At 33.1% G+C, this 17,818-nt stretch overlaps 2 protein-coding genes across 2 annotated transcripts; both read right to left on the reverse strand.

Annotated features, from left to right (window-relative positions):
- Window positions 1–574: 574 nt before the first annotated feature.
- Window positions 575–8,862, reverse strand: LOC133201178 (1-deoxyxylulose-5-phosphate synthase YajO-like). Its single transcript, XM_061336962.1, has 8 exons — window positions 8,743–8,862; window positions 7,907–8,040; window positions 6,310–6,460; window positions 3,025–3,198; window positions 2,622–2,719; window positions 2,037–2,218; window positions 1,423–1,562; window positions 575–1,013 (listed from the first exon to the last, which is right to left on the reverse strand). The coding sequence occupies exons 1-8, from the start codon at window positions 8,821–8,823 to the stop codon at window positions 894–896; spliced, it is 1,080 nt and encodes a 359-aa protein (XP_061192946.1). The 5' UTR covers window positions 8,824–8,862; the 3' UTR covers window positions 575–893.
- Window positions 8,863–11,173: 2,311 nt separating this feature from the next.
- Window positions 11,174–17,343, reverse strand: LOC133201039 (1-deoxyxylulose-5-phosphate synthase YajO-like). The gene is made up of 8 exons (XM_061336842.1): window positions 17,245–17,343; window positions 16,435–16,568; window positions 14,540–14,690; window positions 14,005–14,178; window positions 13,655–13,752; window positions 12,616–12,797; window positions 12,110–12,249; window positions 11,174–11,296 (listed from the first exon to the last, which is right to left on the reverse strand). Exons 1-8 carry the CDS (start codon window positions 17,323–17,325, stop codon window positions 11,174–11,176), a joined length of 1,083 nt encoding a protein of 360 aa, XP_061192826.1. The 5' UTR covers window positions 17,326–17,343.
- Window positions 17,344–17,818: the final 475 nt, after the last annotated feature.

Consider the following 17,818-nt stretch of genomic DNA (forward strand, 5'->3'; position numbering starts at 1 on the left):
AGCAAAGTTTTGAAAACTCAGCTGTACTGTAAAGCAAGAAAAGAACTGCAAAATGTAAGTGCCGGAAAAACAATGTCAAGGTCACGCGACTTTCATTTTTAGCGTGAAACTTGTAAACAACATTGAATTGGAGCAAACAAAAGTGAGGAATAAGTTATGAGCATCTTTATTTAAGATTGTATCAAAATCCTAGGTCATCCGACATTTATATCTATAGAAATTGACACCATGGTAAATTCTTCAACTTTTCTGCGCATGCGCACAATAAACAGGAAAATGTAAAGCAATATTTTTGCGTTGGGGCAAACTAAAATTATTTTGACTATTATTTTTCTCCTAAAAAGTAGTTTTTTAGGTTCTGAAACCTGTAATTTTCTGAAACCTTATATCTTCTAGAATTGAACAAAATTTGCATGTGTCATCCATCAATTCTACTTTTGTCAGCTTTCCCTTTTTCCGTCACAGTGTCACTTCAAGGTACAGGGTATTTTATTTCAATGGTCAGCACACAGTAGATCAATGAAAAGCAGAACAAAAAATAAAGAGGTCTTAATTTTTATTCAACATTCACTTACTTTTGAAGCCTCTAAATGTGAATATAACTTTTAAGAAATCAAAATAATAAGCGAAGAATACATGTACATGCACGTTTTAATAGAATGTGAAATCTTTTAAGAGAAAAAGAAGACAAATTTGACATTTTGTTTAATTGATGGGTTTGGTACAAATGCATATAAAAATATGTAATAAAATCTTCATTTTCTGGTTTCGCATTATAATCTTGATTCGTTCCAAAGCGAATCTTCTATAACTACATATAACTATTAATTAAGGCTATATTAATTAAGTTGCTCATATTTCTTCATTTGCGTGATATATGTACATGTAAATGTTCATTTTCTCTCCACAAATGGATAAGGGTAGAAGGAATTCTTTCTGTTGATGTTAATGCGATATAACACCTCGTATGGATACGGGGTTTCTGGCTTAGAGAGGGTGTCTAGCTCGTCCATCTATAAATTAAAGGAAAAAATCACGGAAATGTTGAGATGACAATTTCAAACGACACATATATTAATAAACTTGGAGAAGGAAAATGATACAGGAATTTAAACAATTTCCATTGTTCATTTTGTTGCTCTTTCTGTTTCTCTGGGTATATGTGTTTGTAGTATCTTAACTTTAGTCATTCAAATGACTAAAACTTATGTTGTACACATGTAAATGAAGACTAATTCAATAACACAACCAGTATTCATATGAGAAAAGTTATGTGCATTTGGGTTTTGTTTGTTTGTTTTTATTTATTTATTTATTTTTGTTTTTGTTTTGTTTTTGTATTTTATTTATTTATTTTGGGCCTAAGCAGATTTTAAATGAAGAATACTATAACTGTGATGGTAATAAACAAATAAAAGTTACCTCTTCTTTTGAGAGTTTCCAGTTATTAGCCGCCCCAATATTGTCTTCTAGTTGCTCAATTGAGTTGGCTCCGATGACGACAGATGGAACCACGTCCTTCTGAAGTAGCCACCGGATAGCCACCTGAGGTATGGTCTTACCTGAAAAGAATTTATACCAAGTAATTTCTGTTTCATCAATCCATTCGCCCTCTGTCATTTTAACGCTGCATAGTTTAGAAATCTCGAGTGAGCATTTGAAATTTTACAAGTTTACAAATCGTAAGTCTACAAATTGCATAACTTCCAATCACATTTTACACGTGACTAGTTATGCTGGATAGTTACAAACAACATTTTATGATGAAACAAATGACAAATTTTGAAATTATGATTTACAATCTACAAATTAAGATTACAGAGTTAGAATTTTTTACCTTTTGGCTTTCCATACTTATTCAGGTGCTCTTACTTCTATTCGCATTTTGATTATACATGTATTTGTATGACCCATTTTCAATGAATACAACTATTCATATTTATATATCGGATACTGAATATCTCTTAAAAGAGAGGATATAACCATTTTTGATCCAACAAAAAGAAAAGCTGTTTAAAAAGAAAGTAAGGCAATACCATGTTCTTTAGCAATATTCTCTATGGCTTCCAGTAGTTTCCAGAAAGCTTCACTTTCGGCATATTGACTCCAAGCGGGGGCAATCTGCATTGCCTTGAACTTGTCCTGAGCAACAAGCCCGATTCGTCCATCTCCTACTTTTGGCCGTACCCCACGTTTGTATTTACCCGTCAACATTCCACTGTGAGAGAAATTTAATACCTTTATTGCAAATATATAGGTCAAGATATCATATCATATAATTACTATTTATTATTTACTTTTTACTAGAGAAAGACATTGATGGCAAACTGACATTTAAACTTTATGATAAACTTTTTATAGCTACTGTAATTTTCCTTTATTTATATAGTAATATATTATTATCACCTGCATATAGAGTTTATGTTTCCCAATCGATTCGATACGCAAGAGCATGTTCTATGTTCGCAATTTCTAAAATAATGATTTCTTGCTTTGCGATTGATTATAAATTGAAATGTAGATTTCCTCTGCATCTGATTATACTTAAGGAAAAATGAAATTGGAAGTAAAAGAAAAATTAAATCCAGTTTTAACAACAGGGAGGTTATAAAATAATTTACCCTTTTAATGGACTCCAAGGTAGCACACCAAGACCCTCATTCTTACAGACTTGAAATTCTTCAAACTCCGGATGCCGACAAAGTAAACTATATTGTTGCTGTGCAGAAAATAAAAAGCCGACAGCACTTATCTTTCTTTGTATTAAACAAGGTGCAGAAAATAAAAAGCCGGCAGTACTGATCTTTCTTTGTATTAAGCAAAACAAATATGTAATATAACCTTTCTTGATGTTCATCTGTCTAAAAGTAACTTTTAACGTATCAACAAATCAACTTTACATGAATGAAGAATTCAGGGATCAGGAAACTTTCATGGCGAGTCGAATGACTTATGTACTTCCAATATTGTTTTAAAAAATGACAGCTAGAGGTGAATGTCTTGTTTGTGTTTCATCATACATACCTGGAGACTGATTATTGGTGAGTAATTTTCAGACTTGCAGAGATCCACCACTTTCTGAAGCTGCCAGCCACAAAGATTAGACACCCCGATGTATCGCACCTTACCGGATGTTACCAGATCGTTGAGCGCCCTTAACCACTCCTCGGGAGGTGTAGCATTGTCCCAAACGTGCACCTATATCACGAAAATCGTAGAATATATTATAATTATTTGCAAGCAATGACATAGAGCCCTTTCACGCAATCAACTTTGCATTTGTCTTTTCATATTATCAAAATTATTTCAAAAATGTAGTGTAATTTCCATCATTAATAAAAAAGAAAGAAAAGTAAAAATATTATTAAATAAAATATTTGCTATCGATTAAATTGAGGCCTTTTTTCTTACGGCACGAAAAGTAGTTTAAAAGGATCACGTTGAGGGAATTTAACACACAGGTAAATAGAAAATACTAAAGTTCTGGAAAAAGTAACAGTAAAGAGAACATTTTAATAAAATCTTAAGATAATAGATTGTCCTCTAGAGGCATTAGCTCAACTTTTTAATCTTCATTAATATTAAAAGTTTCTGACAGTATCATGCCAGTTCTTGTCAAATGAGTACTCAGCCTGTTTTTTTTTTTCATTATATCCCAAGGACAAGGCTGCTGTAGATAAAATATATTATAAACTTTGTAAAAATTCTCAGAAAAGTATGGGTAAAGACTAATCTTTACCTGCTTAAAAATGGCAATAATAGTGATATTAATGATAAATTTTAAAAACAAAAATAAACTGTATCTTACATCTTATTATGTCTTACTGATACATGTACATATTCTTCAAATACCACATTCGATTAATATATGTGCGTCACTGCACGGTACTGTACATATACATGTAATATTAACCAAAAAGCGTAATTTACAACAAGATGTGTTTGTCAAACACCCATGCCCCCGTATGACAGCTTATGGCAAAGATTAAAGTTTTTTCAAATACAAGTCAAACTCCATGTCAAAAGATCAAAAATGGTGGCACCCAGAGAAAGGTCTTGTCTTGAGGAATATATCTGTTAAATATGATAGCCCTAACACAAACCGTTGAAAAGTTATGGCAAAGGTTAAAGTTTTTTTTTAGAAGTAAGTTAAACATCAAGGTCAAGGTCAAATGGTGCCCAAGCCCTAACAAAAATATACTATTATTAACTAGTTTATTATAGCTAACTATAGTTATCTATAGTAACAAAGTTTTTACTATATTAAATCAACGTTTTCACTATAGCGAATCAAAGTATTTTTATTATGGACTTCAGATTTTTTTTTATATTCTATAGTTCATACATTGCAAAATCGCTATATTAAATGGAAATGTTACTTAAATATAAACATATTATTTACAAATTTTCCATCACTGGCATTGAATTTCAGAGATTTTAAACATTAAAATCTCAAAAAAGTTCTAAATGTAAAGTTTCATAGTAAATCAAAGTATCAAAATATTTACTATAGTTAACTATAGTATTTTTTACTAGGGAGGGAAGGTCTTGTCACAAGTGATACACATGTATGTGAAATATGAATGCCCTAGAACTAAATCTTCAAATGTTATGACCAAGGTTAATTTTTTTAAAGTAGGTCAAACTCCAAGGTCAAGGTCAATGGACCAAAATTGTTGGTATCCAATGGAAGGCCTTGTCACAAGTAATACACATGTGAAATATGCAAGCCCTCGCACCAATTGTTCAAAAGTTATGGCCAAGGTTAAAGTTTTTCAAAAGTAAGTCAAACTCCAAAGCCAAAATTGTTGGTATCCAAAGAAGGTCTTGTCACAAGGAATACACATGTGAAAATGAAAGCCCTAGCACCAGCTTGTGAAAGGTTAGTGCTAGGGCTTTCATACTTCACATATGTCATCCTTGTGACAAGGCCTTCCTTTGTATACCAACAACTTTGACCCTTTGACCTTGAAGTTTGACCTACTTTTACAAAACTTTATCCTTGGCCATAACTTTTGTACGGCTGGTGCTAGGGGTTTCATATTTCACATATGTAATCCTTGTGACAAGACCTTCCTTCTGATGCCAACAACTTTGATCCTTTGACCTTGACCTACTTTTGCAAAACTTTAACCTTGGCCATAACTTTTGAATGGTTAATGCGAGGGCTTTAATACTTCACATATGTAATCCTTGTGACGAGACCTTACTTTGGATACCAACAACTTTGACCCTTCGACCTTATAGTTTGACCTACTTCTGAAAAACTTTAATCTTGGCCATTACTTTTGAATAATTGGTGCAAGGGCTTTCATACTTCACATATGTATCCTTGTGACAATACCTTCCTAAGGATACCAACTTTGACCCTTTGACCTTGGAATGAATTTGACCTACTTCTGATTTTAACCTTGGCCATGACTTTTGAGCGGTTGGTGCTAGGGCTTTCATATTTCACATGTGTATTTTTTGTGAGAAGGCCTTTCCTTGTGCACCATTAATTTTGACCATTTGAACTTGACCTTGATGTTTGACTTACTTTTGAAAAAAACTCTAACCTTTTCCATATCTATTCAATGGTTGCTGCTAGGGTTTTCATATTTCACATGTATATTCCTCGAGACAAGATCTTAATTTGGCCAAGTACCAACATATTTGATTTGCATTTAAGAAATTTTTGTTATGAGTTGCAATACGGGGGCATCAGTGTTTCACAAACACATTTTGTTATCCATAAGAAGGTCATATCACAAGGAATACACATGTGAGGTAAGAAAGCCCTAGCACCAACTGTTCAAAAGTTATGGCCAAGGTTAAAGTTTAATAAAATTTCGCAAAAGTGGGTCAAACTCCAAGGACAAGGTCAAAAGGTCAAGTTTTGATTGTACCCAAAGAAAGGTCTTGTCACAAGGAATACACATGTGAAATATGAAAGCCATAGCTCCAACCAATCAAAAGTTATGGGCAAAGTTAAAGTTTTTGCGGACAAAAAAAACCAGACAGACAGACAGGCGGACAGGGCAAAAACAATAAACCCCCAAATCTTCCATTACGGGGGCATAAAAATTAGGTTACACCCATAGTTTTTGAAAATGTAAATAATATTGTTTTATAAACAATGGACACATATCATCATATGCAATCTAATAGCTTTCTTCCCCATTGAAGAATAACTTGAAATCTCAATATATTGTTGTTTTCAAAATAAAAGAAAATGTCCTGATTGAAACGAAAACAGTAATACATTGCTGATACTAACTTTAATATTGCGTTATCAGAAGAAAAGCTGACTGAAAAATTTCCAATAACCTGATAGAGATCTATGTAGTCTGTCTGAAGACGTTTAAGACTGGCGTCACAGCTCTGCATGATGTGTTTTCTTCCTAACCCGACGTTATTCACATTCTCTCCCATGTCAAACCCAACCTTCGTGGCTATCACAAAATTCTCCCTTTTCTGTCTGTTAAAAGAAATCATTACAGAATAAAATTTCTTTCAAAGTCCAACTACAGATATACAGGTATAAAAGTTATGAAAATTTCGTTTGTCTTTAGTATACATGTATTACTAAGCTGGCAAACAAGAAAATGCAATCACGTAGAACAACAGCAGATGCCATTTTGATTGATTGTTGTTTTGAATCCCATTTGAGAATTTTTTCATTCATACTGGGATGTCGCCATTTCTGCCAAATTAGACCTATACTCGGCACTCAGGGCCATTGAGCAGTGAGGGTTCTTTATCGTTCCGAAGCCTACCGGGCCTCGGTTTTTAAGGTCTCATCAGAAAGACCCTTGGCTTTCACTTCAAGTGCCGGGCGCTTGGCGAAGGAACAGTTATTGCCTATGTTTACGTCTTAGGTTTGACGCGGCGCGGCAAACGAGAAACGAACACGAACTCGGGCCTCCCTTTCACGAAGCGAACACCTTACCACCTGGCTACCGTGACCGGTGATACCAATGGTTTTCCAATTTCTATCAGCAAACAAAAACTTACTTTAAAAAATACTCAAAAAGATTTCCATCAGTATGGAATGAGAACATTAAGCTTAATGTCGTAAAAAATGGGTAGATTTTTATCGGTAGGATTTCTATATAATCTTGTTCCTGAATAGATAGCCATCTGTAGGAACTCTTTATAACATTACAATATCTACTGGATTTCCATGTGACTATTTTGGAACAGATATGCTGGAAATCTATACGATATTGTATTTAGTATTATGAACCATCTCATACCAAATGCTACAATTGAATAAACTTCATTTTAAACTACTTAGTATGCCAAGCAGTTACCTTGCATTAATTTATTTTAAGACTAAAGAAATTACCGTGAGTTAACATTTTATCTCCTTATCGACCAAATGAATACAAAACTGCAATTTGTAAGCTAGAGGAAAAAAGTTATATGCAGTGATCGATACCAGTATTTCGGGAATAAAATATAAATGTTATACAACAACGCCTTTTCACTATTTTTCTTGTATTTTCAAAAAGGCATATATTTATATGAGCAAGGGTTTGGATACAAACTTCCTTCAGAAAAGGTCTCTCATTCTTAATATAAACAGTGGGGCCTCAACATCAATAATCCGCCGCTTCACCTTCCGGACGATGTTTGTTTTTCGAGAATAAAATTTGCATTTATATCTACCATTTATGAAAGGAACGTTTCTTTTTAAAATATTTTGGATTATCAACGTTTCGACATGAGCATAACTGAAGAAATAAATTGTCGAAATGCGCATCTGGTGCAAAAATTGGTACCGTATATGATTTACATTCTGTGATCCGGACGATTAATTAATCCGGAAATTTTGCTGAGAAACACAAGCTTTGGGATTAACAAGGCTCGACTTTATTGTATAATGATGATTTAAATATATTTTGTCAGATTAACTACTCACTTCACCAACCACTCGCCAATGATGCCCTCAGAAACCCCTTTAGAATACAAGTTTGCAGTATCAATAAAATTTCCTCCGAGAGCAGCAAACCGGTCGAGAACTTTATGTGAGGCATCCTTGTCTAACTTCCCTATCTATAAATAATAAAACTTTCAGATTAAACTTAACATTGCTTTATGAAAATATTTGAAGAAGGTTTCAAATTTTTAAAGTAAATAAATGAAAAATTTGAATTAGACAGGTACTTATCAGTTGACAATTCCACAAAAAGATTCATCGGGAGCGAAATCTTTCTAATACTGACTGAAGAATATTGTAATGCAAGTTGTAACTCCCCTGTATATTTTTTCATATGGGAATACTTTGGTAAAACCAAATGAAAATGTACCGTAAGAGAAAATCTTAAGATTAATTGCAAATTGTAAGATTTTCAATGAAATAGTTATTAGGTAATTAAAATATGAAACTTTTGTGCTGCATTTTTCAATCAAGTTACTTAGTACATATCTTAATGTATCTGAATAATTACTTTTTTCGATATTTCAGTAGTATGCACATAGATGCAATAAAGTCTGTGAATATTTACTCCTTACACCTTATACTGTATATTGTAGGCCGAGAGAAACGTCCATACTTTCTGACATTATCAAAGTTCAGTTCACGAGAAAATGTTTATTAGGAAAAGCTTATGTTTTTCAAGAAATTTGTTATGACAATCTGTTACGGACTGAATGACAATTAAATAATCAAATAAAATTGTTTTAATATGCAATGTGATAATGGGAAGGGGTTCATAAAAAGGGAAAAAATGTTTTTAAGCAATGTTCCATACCCACCTGTTGATGACCGAACGTCATAGTCCCCAAACAAATATTGGACACACGAAGTCCTGAGCGACCGAGGTAATTGTACTCCATGACAGAAGATCCCTAAGGACTTGATTCCGACCTAACTTTCTTTTTCTAGATTTTTCTTTCTTTTTCTAGATTAATGAAGAGTTTATGAATGTTAAATCCTAAATCTTATGAAGACCGTATACAAGACACCTTATTTGTAATCCGGGTCAGATTAAATCTAATCGTGTTAAGGCGATACATTTGTCGACTGATATAACTCAGGTAGAATACTCTACACTATTTTAAATATCGTGCTAGATTTCAATTGGCCAATATAATATGTTTTCTCTAGCTTTCTTTGAAAAAAAAAATATACAAAATAGTTGAGTTCTCTGTGAGCTAACGAACATATGTTCATCTCATAAATCCTATAAACAGTACAAGGCAAATCACAAGATGTGGGATCAGATGCCGAGGAGTAATAAGCATCCCTTTTCCTTGGTCCCACCCCGCATGAACCCTCTAGATCTGTATTGCTCAGGTAAACGGGTAGTCCATCGTCAAAATTATTTTTTTTTAAAAAAAATAGCAAAACAATTGGAACGAAGCATGGCAATTTTTAAAAAAATCCAAAAATAGGTTGAATTTTCAATGAAAAAGGTGAAGATAACGAACAGTGATCTATCTCAAAAATCTAAATACAATACAAATTTGTGCAGGGCAAGAAACACGGACCCATGGAAATTCTCTAGGTAAGATCAGGACATGGGAGAAGTAAGCATCCCCTGTCGACCAGTCAAAACAACCGTAAGCCATATGTACATGTATTGATCAAGTAGACGAAATAATCCGTGGTCAAATTTAATATAAAAACAAAGGCCTAACACTATGTTTGAAACATGCCAGTCAACATACGTTTGTATTTGCAAACAATGTCTTTGTGACGACCATAAAATTTTCGAAATGCTTACTTTTAACGAGACTTTAAAAATCCCTTTTACATCAATATTTGTCAGTAATTAACCTGCTTCAGTTTAAAAATTGATCGTAATCAGATCATACCCTTGCGTATCGAATAAGTTGTGAAACATAAACATCATATGCAGGTGAAAGTGGAATATCACTACATAGATAAGGAAAGTTGACGAAGGAAAATGTTGTTAGTTGTTAGTTGGCCATTATCTTCTATCTTCAATAATACATCCAAAATATGAAACGGATGCGGCGCCTTTTATGTCGATTTCACCGGGATATATTAAGTCGACATATTAATGAGTATAACTTTTGTTAATTGAAAAAACTTCGTGGATATATCTGAATGTCGACTTGAAGGCCACAGCAAGGGTTTTCTTTTTCTTAGTTTAAAAATTGATCGTATTCAAAACATGCTCTTGAGTACGGAATCAGATGACATTAACGTTATATACAGATAAAAGTGCAATATTAATGTATAAATATGGGAAGTTGGCGATGGAAAAGCTTAATTTTTAGTTTGCCATTTACGTCTACAGACAGTAAAACATTAAAAACATCCAAATTTGTAACAGATGTGACAGAACCTGTGGAGTAGCTTAATTCAAATTCACTGGGATATATCAATTCAACATATAAATGAACTATTACGACTGATTGATTGATTGTTTGATGTTTAACGTCCCTCTCGAGAATTTTTCACTCATATGGAGACGCCACCACTTGCCGGTGGAGGGCTTCAAATTTTGACCTATACCCGGCACTTAAGGCCATTGAGCAGTGGGGGATCTTTTTCGTGCCAGCACCTACCGCGACACGGGAACTCGGTTTATACGGTCTCATCCGAAGGACCGGTCTCCACGTCCCGCAATGGGATTCGAACCCTCGACGTAAGGATCAACTCCCTACTTCGCGACTCTAGAGCAGACACTTTAACCACTGCGCCACGCGGGCGACGAACTATTACGAGTATTAATTGATTAAACGTCAATATATCTTAAAGTTTAAATGAAGGCCATAACGAGAGGCAGAGGCTTCTCCTTTTCATGTACATGTTTTGTAAGGAATTCTGCTTCATAAGAATATAAAAACAGGAGCACAGCTTTATTGGAATTAGAATTCTAATAAAGTGTCGGAAGACCTGGTCTCTAAATACTAGAACATGTACTTTTAAAAGAATATTGTCAGTGAGGAACTCCAGCATCTTTTCAATATTAACTTCAGAGTAATTGTGTGTTTACACAATAAATAAGATTTGTTACTCGTATTTCTGCCGAATTCTCGGATTTTCTTGTTTCAGTTTATTAAATTTTTTTTCAAAGCGTAAATGTTCTATATTTCCTTATTACCATAAAGTCAAATCTAGAAATTGCAGAAAAACATGAAGAATAACAACTCTCAATATAGACTATAATATTTAATTGTTCATATCTCTCCAGATGTATGTAATATTGTATATTTAAAATTTGTTCTCTACGAATGGATAAGGATAGAAAGAATTCACTCTGTTGATGTTGCTGCGATATACCATCTCGTATGGGTACGGGGTTTCTGGCTTAGAGAGAGTGTCTAGCTCATCCATCTATAAATAAAAACATTAAGGACTAGCTGAAAAGACAATAATAAATAAAAGCATTCACTCAGGTTAATTTTTCAAGAAAACCAATCGAATTGGTTTGCTACACATGAAACAAATATCAATGCATATTCTTTTGTCTTGCACTTTTTATCGCCTACGAACAAGTATGTCGATATAAATGGTTCATCCTGATACCACTATATGTTGTTGAAACTAACATCAAGAAAGTAGGCAAGGGAATTAAAAAAAACTCGTTTATGAAGATTGTGAAATTTTTTTATATAGATCTCTTTTTTGGAAAATTTCAATGATATTATATGCCAAGCGAAAATATATACGAGTACAAATTTTGAAAAAAAAGTACAATACACCATGTAGGTCATTTGGCTGTTTTCTAAATCCTTCTTTATACACGTCCAATTGCTTACATACCAATTCAACCTTAATCCTATATAGTGACATTGCTTTGGTTTAAGTTTTTTTTCCATTTCCTTTTCTTTACTATTCACGGAGAAGGTATATGATAGAGGAAATTTTACAATTTTTCATTTCGATCGTACAATTCTCTCTCTCTCTCTCTCTCTGTGTGTGTGTGTGTGTGTGTGTGTGTGTGTGAGGGTGTGTGTGTGTGTAGTATTTTTACTTTGTTCCTCCAAAGAAAATAATACGTTGTTAATGGAGATTGCGTATTTCTACCTGAAAAGAATCTATATAATTATATAACAGAGCCACTAATAGGATGGATGAGAAAAGTTGTATTTTATACTTAAACAGAGTTTGACTGAAGACTCCAATTATTGTGAACACAAACGTTACCTCTTCTTTTGAGAGTTTCCAGTTATTAGCCGCTCCAACATTGTCTTCTAGCTGCTCAACTGAGTTGGCTCCGATGATGACAGACGGAACCACATCCTTCTGAAGTAACCACCGGATAGCCACCTGAGGCACTGTCTTCCCTGAATATAAATTTACATCTACTTTTTTCTATGTCATGAATTCACTGTTTTACCTGATGCATGAATGTTGTACTTTTTAACGATTTATCTTTCAATAGTATACTGAACAAGAGACTTTTTGCTTTTTGCCACTATTCTCTCCTTTTTCCTTCTCTCTACTTACAAAGGAGTATGTCGATAAATGAAACTCCTTTTATAACTCCAAACTAGGTCAAAAATATTTTTTTACGAAAGCCGATGTTGTAATTGCATTAAAATCAATTAAAAATGAAAAATTCATATGAATATCAACACAATGAGAAAACAAATAAATGCACACGTTAAATAAAGTTCTTTCAACAGTGTAAAGAAATTGATCGACAGTACCATTTTCTTTAGCAATCTTCTCCATAGCTTCCAGTAGTTTCCAGAAATCTTCATTGTCGTCATATTGACTCCAGGCGGGGGCAATTTGCAATGCTTTAGACTCGTCCTGGGCAACGAGACCGATTCGTCCATCTGCTACTTTGGGCCGCGACCCACGTTTGTATTTACCCGTCAGCATTCCACTAATAATAGATTTTCATAAATAAATTCTACTAAAAAGTAAAATTTAATACAATGATAACTGTATTTATAAAACATTTTTCTCAGAACTCAACAAAACTGACATAATTGAGTTTAATAAAATTGGGTTTTGCTTTCAAAAACGTTTCCTTAAATCATGACTTTAAATGCCTGTATTTAATGTTATATTAATTATACAATGGTTAATTGTATATAACTAAAACTTTTGTTAACCGACAATGTATCTGCTAATATCCGAGAGACAATGCATGGGCTTCTCATAGTAAATATAGACCAAGATATACTATGTAATAACTTTTTATTACAATTGTTAATCTCCATGCATTATCCTAACAAATCTCTGCATTCAAACTCACTGGTCAGGTTATAAATTTAAATACACGTGCTGTTTAAGTCAATTTGGATGTATAGGGCACCAGAGAAGGACACGTTATCCTGTGCTCATAATTTTACTCTTTTATTTTTTCATGCCAGAATTCTAGCTACATAGGTAAGCGTATTATTTTCATATTTATTTGAAAGTTACATATTAATTCGGTTGCAGATTCTGTCAAGTTTCTTCGTTGCATTTAATCATGCTGAAAAATAGCTTACTAGATAAAAAAATTAGATGTCTATTTGACTTTTCTTAATATGAATTTATTATATATTTATTTACATTATACAATAATTAATAACTTTTTTGAGCTTTTAAGTTTGTACATTTGAAAGCATACCCCCCTCCCACTTTATATATTTTCTCTGAAAATACACTACAAAAAATAAATAAATAAATAAAAGAAAACAAACCATATACAAGTCCTAACTCTGACATAAAGGAGTCTTTAAAACCATTTACCCCTTTAATGGACTCCATGGCAACACACCAAGACCTTCATTCTTACAGACTTGAAATTCCTCAAACTCCGGATGCCGACAAAGTAAACTGTATTGTTGCTGTGCAGTAGAAAAAATACAACAGCAGTTACTTACTTTTTTTCAAGCAAACAATAATACGCAATTATGATTTTGCCTAATATTTATTTTTATGCATATTATCAGACCAACTTTACTTGACATGGGATTTTTGAAATGATACATGTATTACTGTTAAAGCGTGGCGCATGACTTGTATGCTTTCCTGATTTTTTTCCCGAAAACAAGTTGACCAAGGAACATTCTCTCTGAATGTCTTATTGTTTGTTTTACCTGGAGACTGATTATTGGTGAGTAATTTTCAGACTTGCAGAGATCCACCACTTTCTGAAGCTGCCAGCCACAAAGATTAGACACCCCGATGTATCGCACCTTACCGGATGTTACTAGATCGTTGAACGCCCTTAACCATCCTTCCGGTGGAGTAGCATTGTCCCATAGGTGCACCTATGGAATAAAAATCTAAAATACAATTATTTTCACTAGCAAACAATGACATTGAGCCCCTTTATCCAATCAGCTTGCTGATTCATTGTCTTTTCATATAATTAAAAATTATTTTCAAAGAAGTAATTTCATTTTTTGATAAAAAGGAAAAAAGTAAAATATTAATTTCATAATCATCATTTGCCATCCATTAAATTTATAACATGTTTACAAATTTTCTATCTTTGAGGAATTCTGAAATGAAACAAAACAAAATAAAATTAAAGCATATATATTGTATTGTTTTGTCTTGTGGCATAAAGTGTTATTGAAAGCATTACTTTGAGTGAATAAAGGAAAAGCTGCTAAGTTTCCAGGTTACCTGATATAGATCTATGTAGTCTGTCTGAAGACGTTTAAGACTGGCGTCACAGCTCTGCATGATGTGTTTTCTTCCTAACCCGACGTTATTCACATCCTCTCCCATGTCTGCCCTCACCTTCGTAGCTATCACAAAATTTTCCCTTTTTTGTCTGGCGAAAGGAAGTATTATAAAAAAACATCTTTCAACCTCCTACTTCATCTATACATACAAATGTATATGACATTAATTGCTTTACATTGCGACTGACTTTAGTTATTACCAAGCAGGCAAATACATGTAGTAGGTCACATACAAAAATGACTGACACAGTTTTAAACGTAATTTTTGACTGAAAATTGTTCTCCACAATTTTATTTGTTTAACAAACAGAAATAATGACTGGTTTTGGTTTTTTTTTTTCGTCTTCTCTCATTTAACGTATATTTGCTGTGTGTGCACATTTTCCTTACAATTCCTATTTTAATTTAAGTTCAACAGCACTAAAATATGTGACTTTTCAACGCTTTATACAACCATTCCTCACAAAAAAATCAAGAGCAGACTTTTTGACGTCATAGACTACAGCTTCCTTAATGAAAATGCTACTCGTAAATTTTCATATCTCGTGATTGGTCATCAATAAAATTACTTTGCTAAAGATTATTATAATTCTAGACATAAATAATCTGAATTTTATATTTAAAAGATGCTTGAGTTCTCCATTGACATTATGTTTTCTTTAGAGACCAGGCCTTCCAACAATCTACTGGACTTGCGATGGGAACTAATTGTGCATCTATATTAGCTGACCTGTTATATATTTTTTATGTAGATTTGGAATTTTTTCTTTATATAACACTATTTGAGCAACGCTTTTTTAAACTTATATTAAACAGGTTCGTTACATGACCACAAATACATTGCTAAGTCATATGCGATCGACGGAATTTCTCAGTGACCTCATCAGTAGTTGACGCGTTCAAAACATTCATTTTATTCCGTTGAAGTTTGAAAAAATAAAACACTTAATGGATTTACATCTATAACACAAAAATTTTCGTTAAACATCGGTCACAAATGCAAATATAAGTAACAAGGTTTCAATTATATATATTGATTGGGATATACATACAGCAGGTACGTGAACAAATCTAGCGTATTGCCCTTCTGGCTTTTATTGGGTTTGATTACGTGACCAATCCGAATTTATATCCCAATAAATGCTTAAAATATAATGCTTTATTACATAAATGAAACAGAATTTATTTTTTAAAAAAACTATGTGAGAAGAACAAAACTCCTGTTGTGGATTTCAATTCAACAGTTATGGAATGTTTTTAAGCTTTGTGTGAATTAATGGTATGTAAATCACACAGAATTGTCAAGTAGGCATATATCATGAAGCGCGCTAGCACAACTGCTCCTTACTTTGATATTTTACAGACTATAGCCACGTAATATGATAGACCAATCAATATGACAAACGGTATGACTTCAGTTTTTCAATCGTCAACTCTCCTTTTTTATGTATTTATTTAATATTTTACAATCACCCGCATATGTGTTTATTTACATGTATGTCTCCAAATTTATTCGAAGCTCAGGTGCAATAGCATAGAGCACCATCTTAGTATGATCAATTTAGAAAAAAAAAGCATTAACAAATAATTTCGAGGTTACAAATGTGCGGTATTTTTCATATAATCTTAATATGTATTGTAAACTAAATGTAAAATACAGTTGCAAAAGTTGGAATCTAAGTCTGTGAATCTTTTCTAAATAATTCTGAATATTTCTGTATGCACATTCACTTGTGATGACTGTGAGCATTTACGTCTTAAAAAAAACTAAATAAAAAAATAAATATGTCTATAATATAATCGTAATCAGTTTTGATAAACTAAAATACGCACCGCACCAACCACTCGCCGATGATACTCTCAGAAACCCCTTTGGAATACATGTTTGCAGTATCAATAAAATTTCCTCCGAGAGCAGCAAACCGGTCTAGAACTTTATGTGAGGCATTTTTGTCCAACTTCCCGATCTATATACATGTATGATAAAGCATTGAAACAAAACACTGTTTTATGCGAACATTTGAAGTATAGAAGTGATTTGCAAGAAAATTACAAAACTGTACGTTGTTAATAAATTGCATCAGGTTTGCTAGAGAAATTCTCAAGGATTTTTTCCCTAGGGAAATTGCTTTCAAATGTATAGGAATGGGCTTTTGTTTTGATAGTGATAGCTAATATTAAGTTGACCAAAAGAATACTTATGTGAAACTGCTTCAAAAATTGATCTAAATGGGGAAATACTTGAGAGAATTCGTTAACAGAGAGCTTTTTAGTGAAAAAGTAAATATATTTTTTAGAATATGAAACATTTTTGTTGGATAATTTGATGAAGTTGGAATCTAAGTCTGTGAATCTTTTCTAAATAATTCTGAATATTTCTGTATGCACATTCACTTGTGATGACTGTGAGCATTTACGTCTTATACTAGCATATTTTAGCCGGGCAAAGCTTCCATACCTAAATACCGACTTTATCAGAGTTCAAATCACCACTGTGCATGCCTATGTTACTGACTAAACTGTCAAGTTAAATTTGTCTACTATGCTGCAAGTGATTTATTGATTAATTAATTAATACATGATAATTTGAGAGGGTATGTAAAGCGCACAAAATATGTTTCTCAAGCAAAGTTTTATACCCACCTGTTGATGACCGAACGTCATAGTCCCCAAACAAATATTGGACACACGAAGTCCTGAGCGACCGAGGTAATTGTACTCCATGTCAGAAGATCCTTAAGGACTGGATTCCGACCTAATTTCTTTTTCTAGATTGAAGAAGAGCTTATGGATGTTAGAACCAATGTTTTATGGTGATTATATATATGTATGGCACCTTACTTATTCAACCCGGGTGACACTTAATCTTATCTTTTCAGGGCGGTTCGTTTGATAAATGATATATCTCAGGTCTTTTTTCCCCCCCTGTGTTATTGTTGACATCGTTCAAGTTTCAAGTTTCCAATAAATTTTTTTTCTCTCGAGCTATACATCATTTTTATTAATAACATTAGCCTTGTGAATGGTATTATACATGTACTAAACAGATTACGCGATAAGTTGTTGACGGTTTTTTTCCCGAATATTACATGAAATATGGCACATTTGTCTGGCATTGTATTATTATTAAGTATTTTCAAAATTAAAAAAAAAAGTTTATACCTTGACAGGTATGCGGTTAGCTACTTTATCACAATGTTGAATTGGCGACACAAGA

Source organism: Saccostrea echinata, unplaced genomic scaffold (genome assembly GCF_033153115.1).
Source record: "Saccostrea echinata isolate AGI-Se365-2 ecotype Australia unplaced genomic scaffold, CSIRO_AGI_Sech_v1 ptg000042l, whole genome shotgun sequence".
In the NCBI taxonomy this organism is placed as follows: domain Eukaryota; kingdom Metazoa; phylum Mollusca; class Bivalvia; order Ostreida; family Ostreidae; genus Saccostrea; species Saccostrea echinata.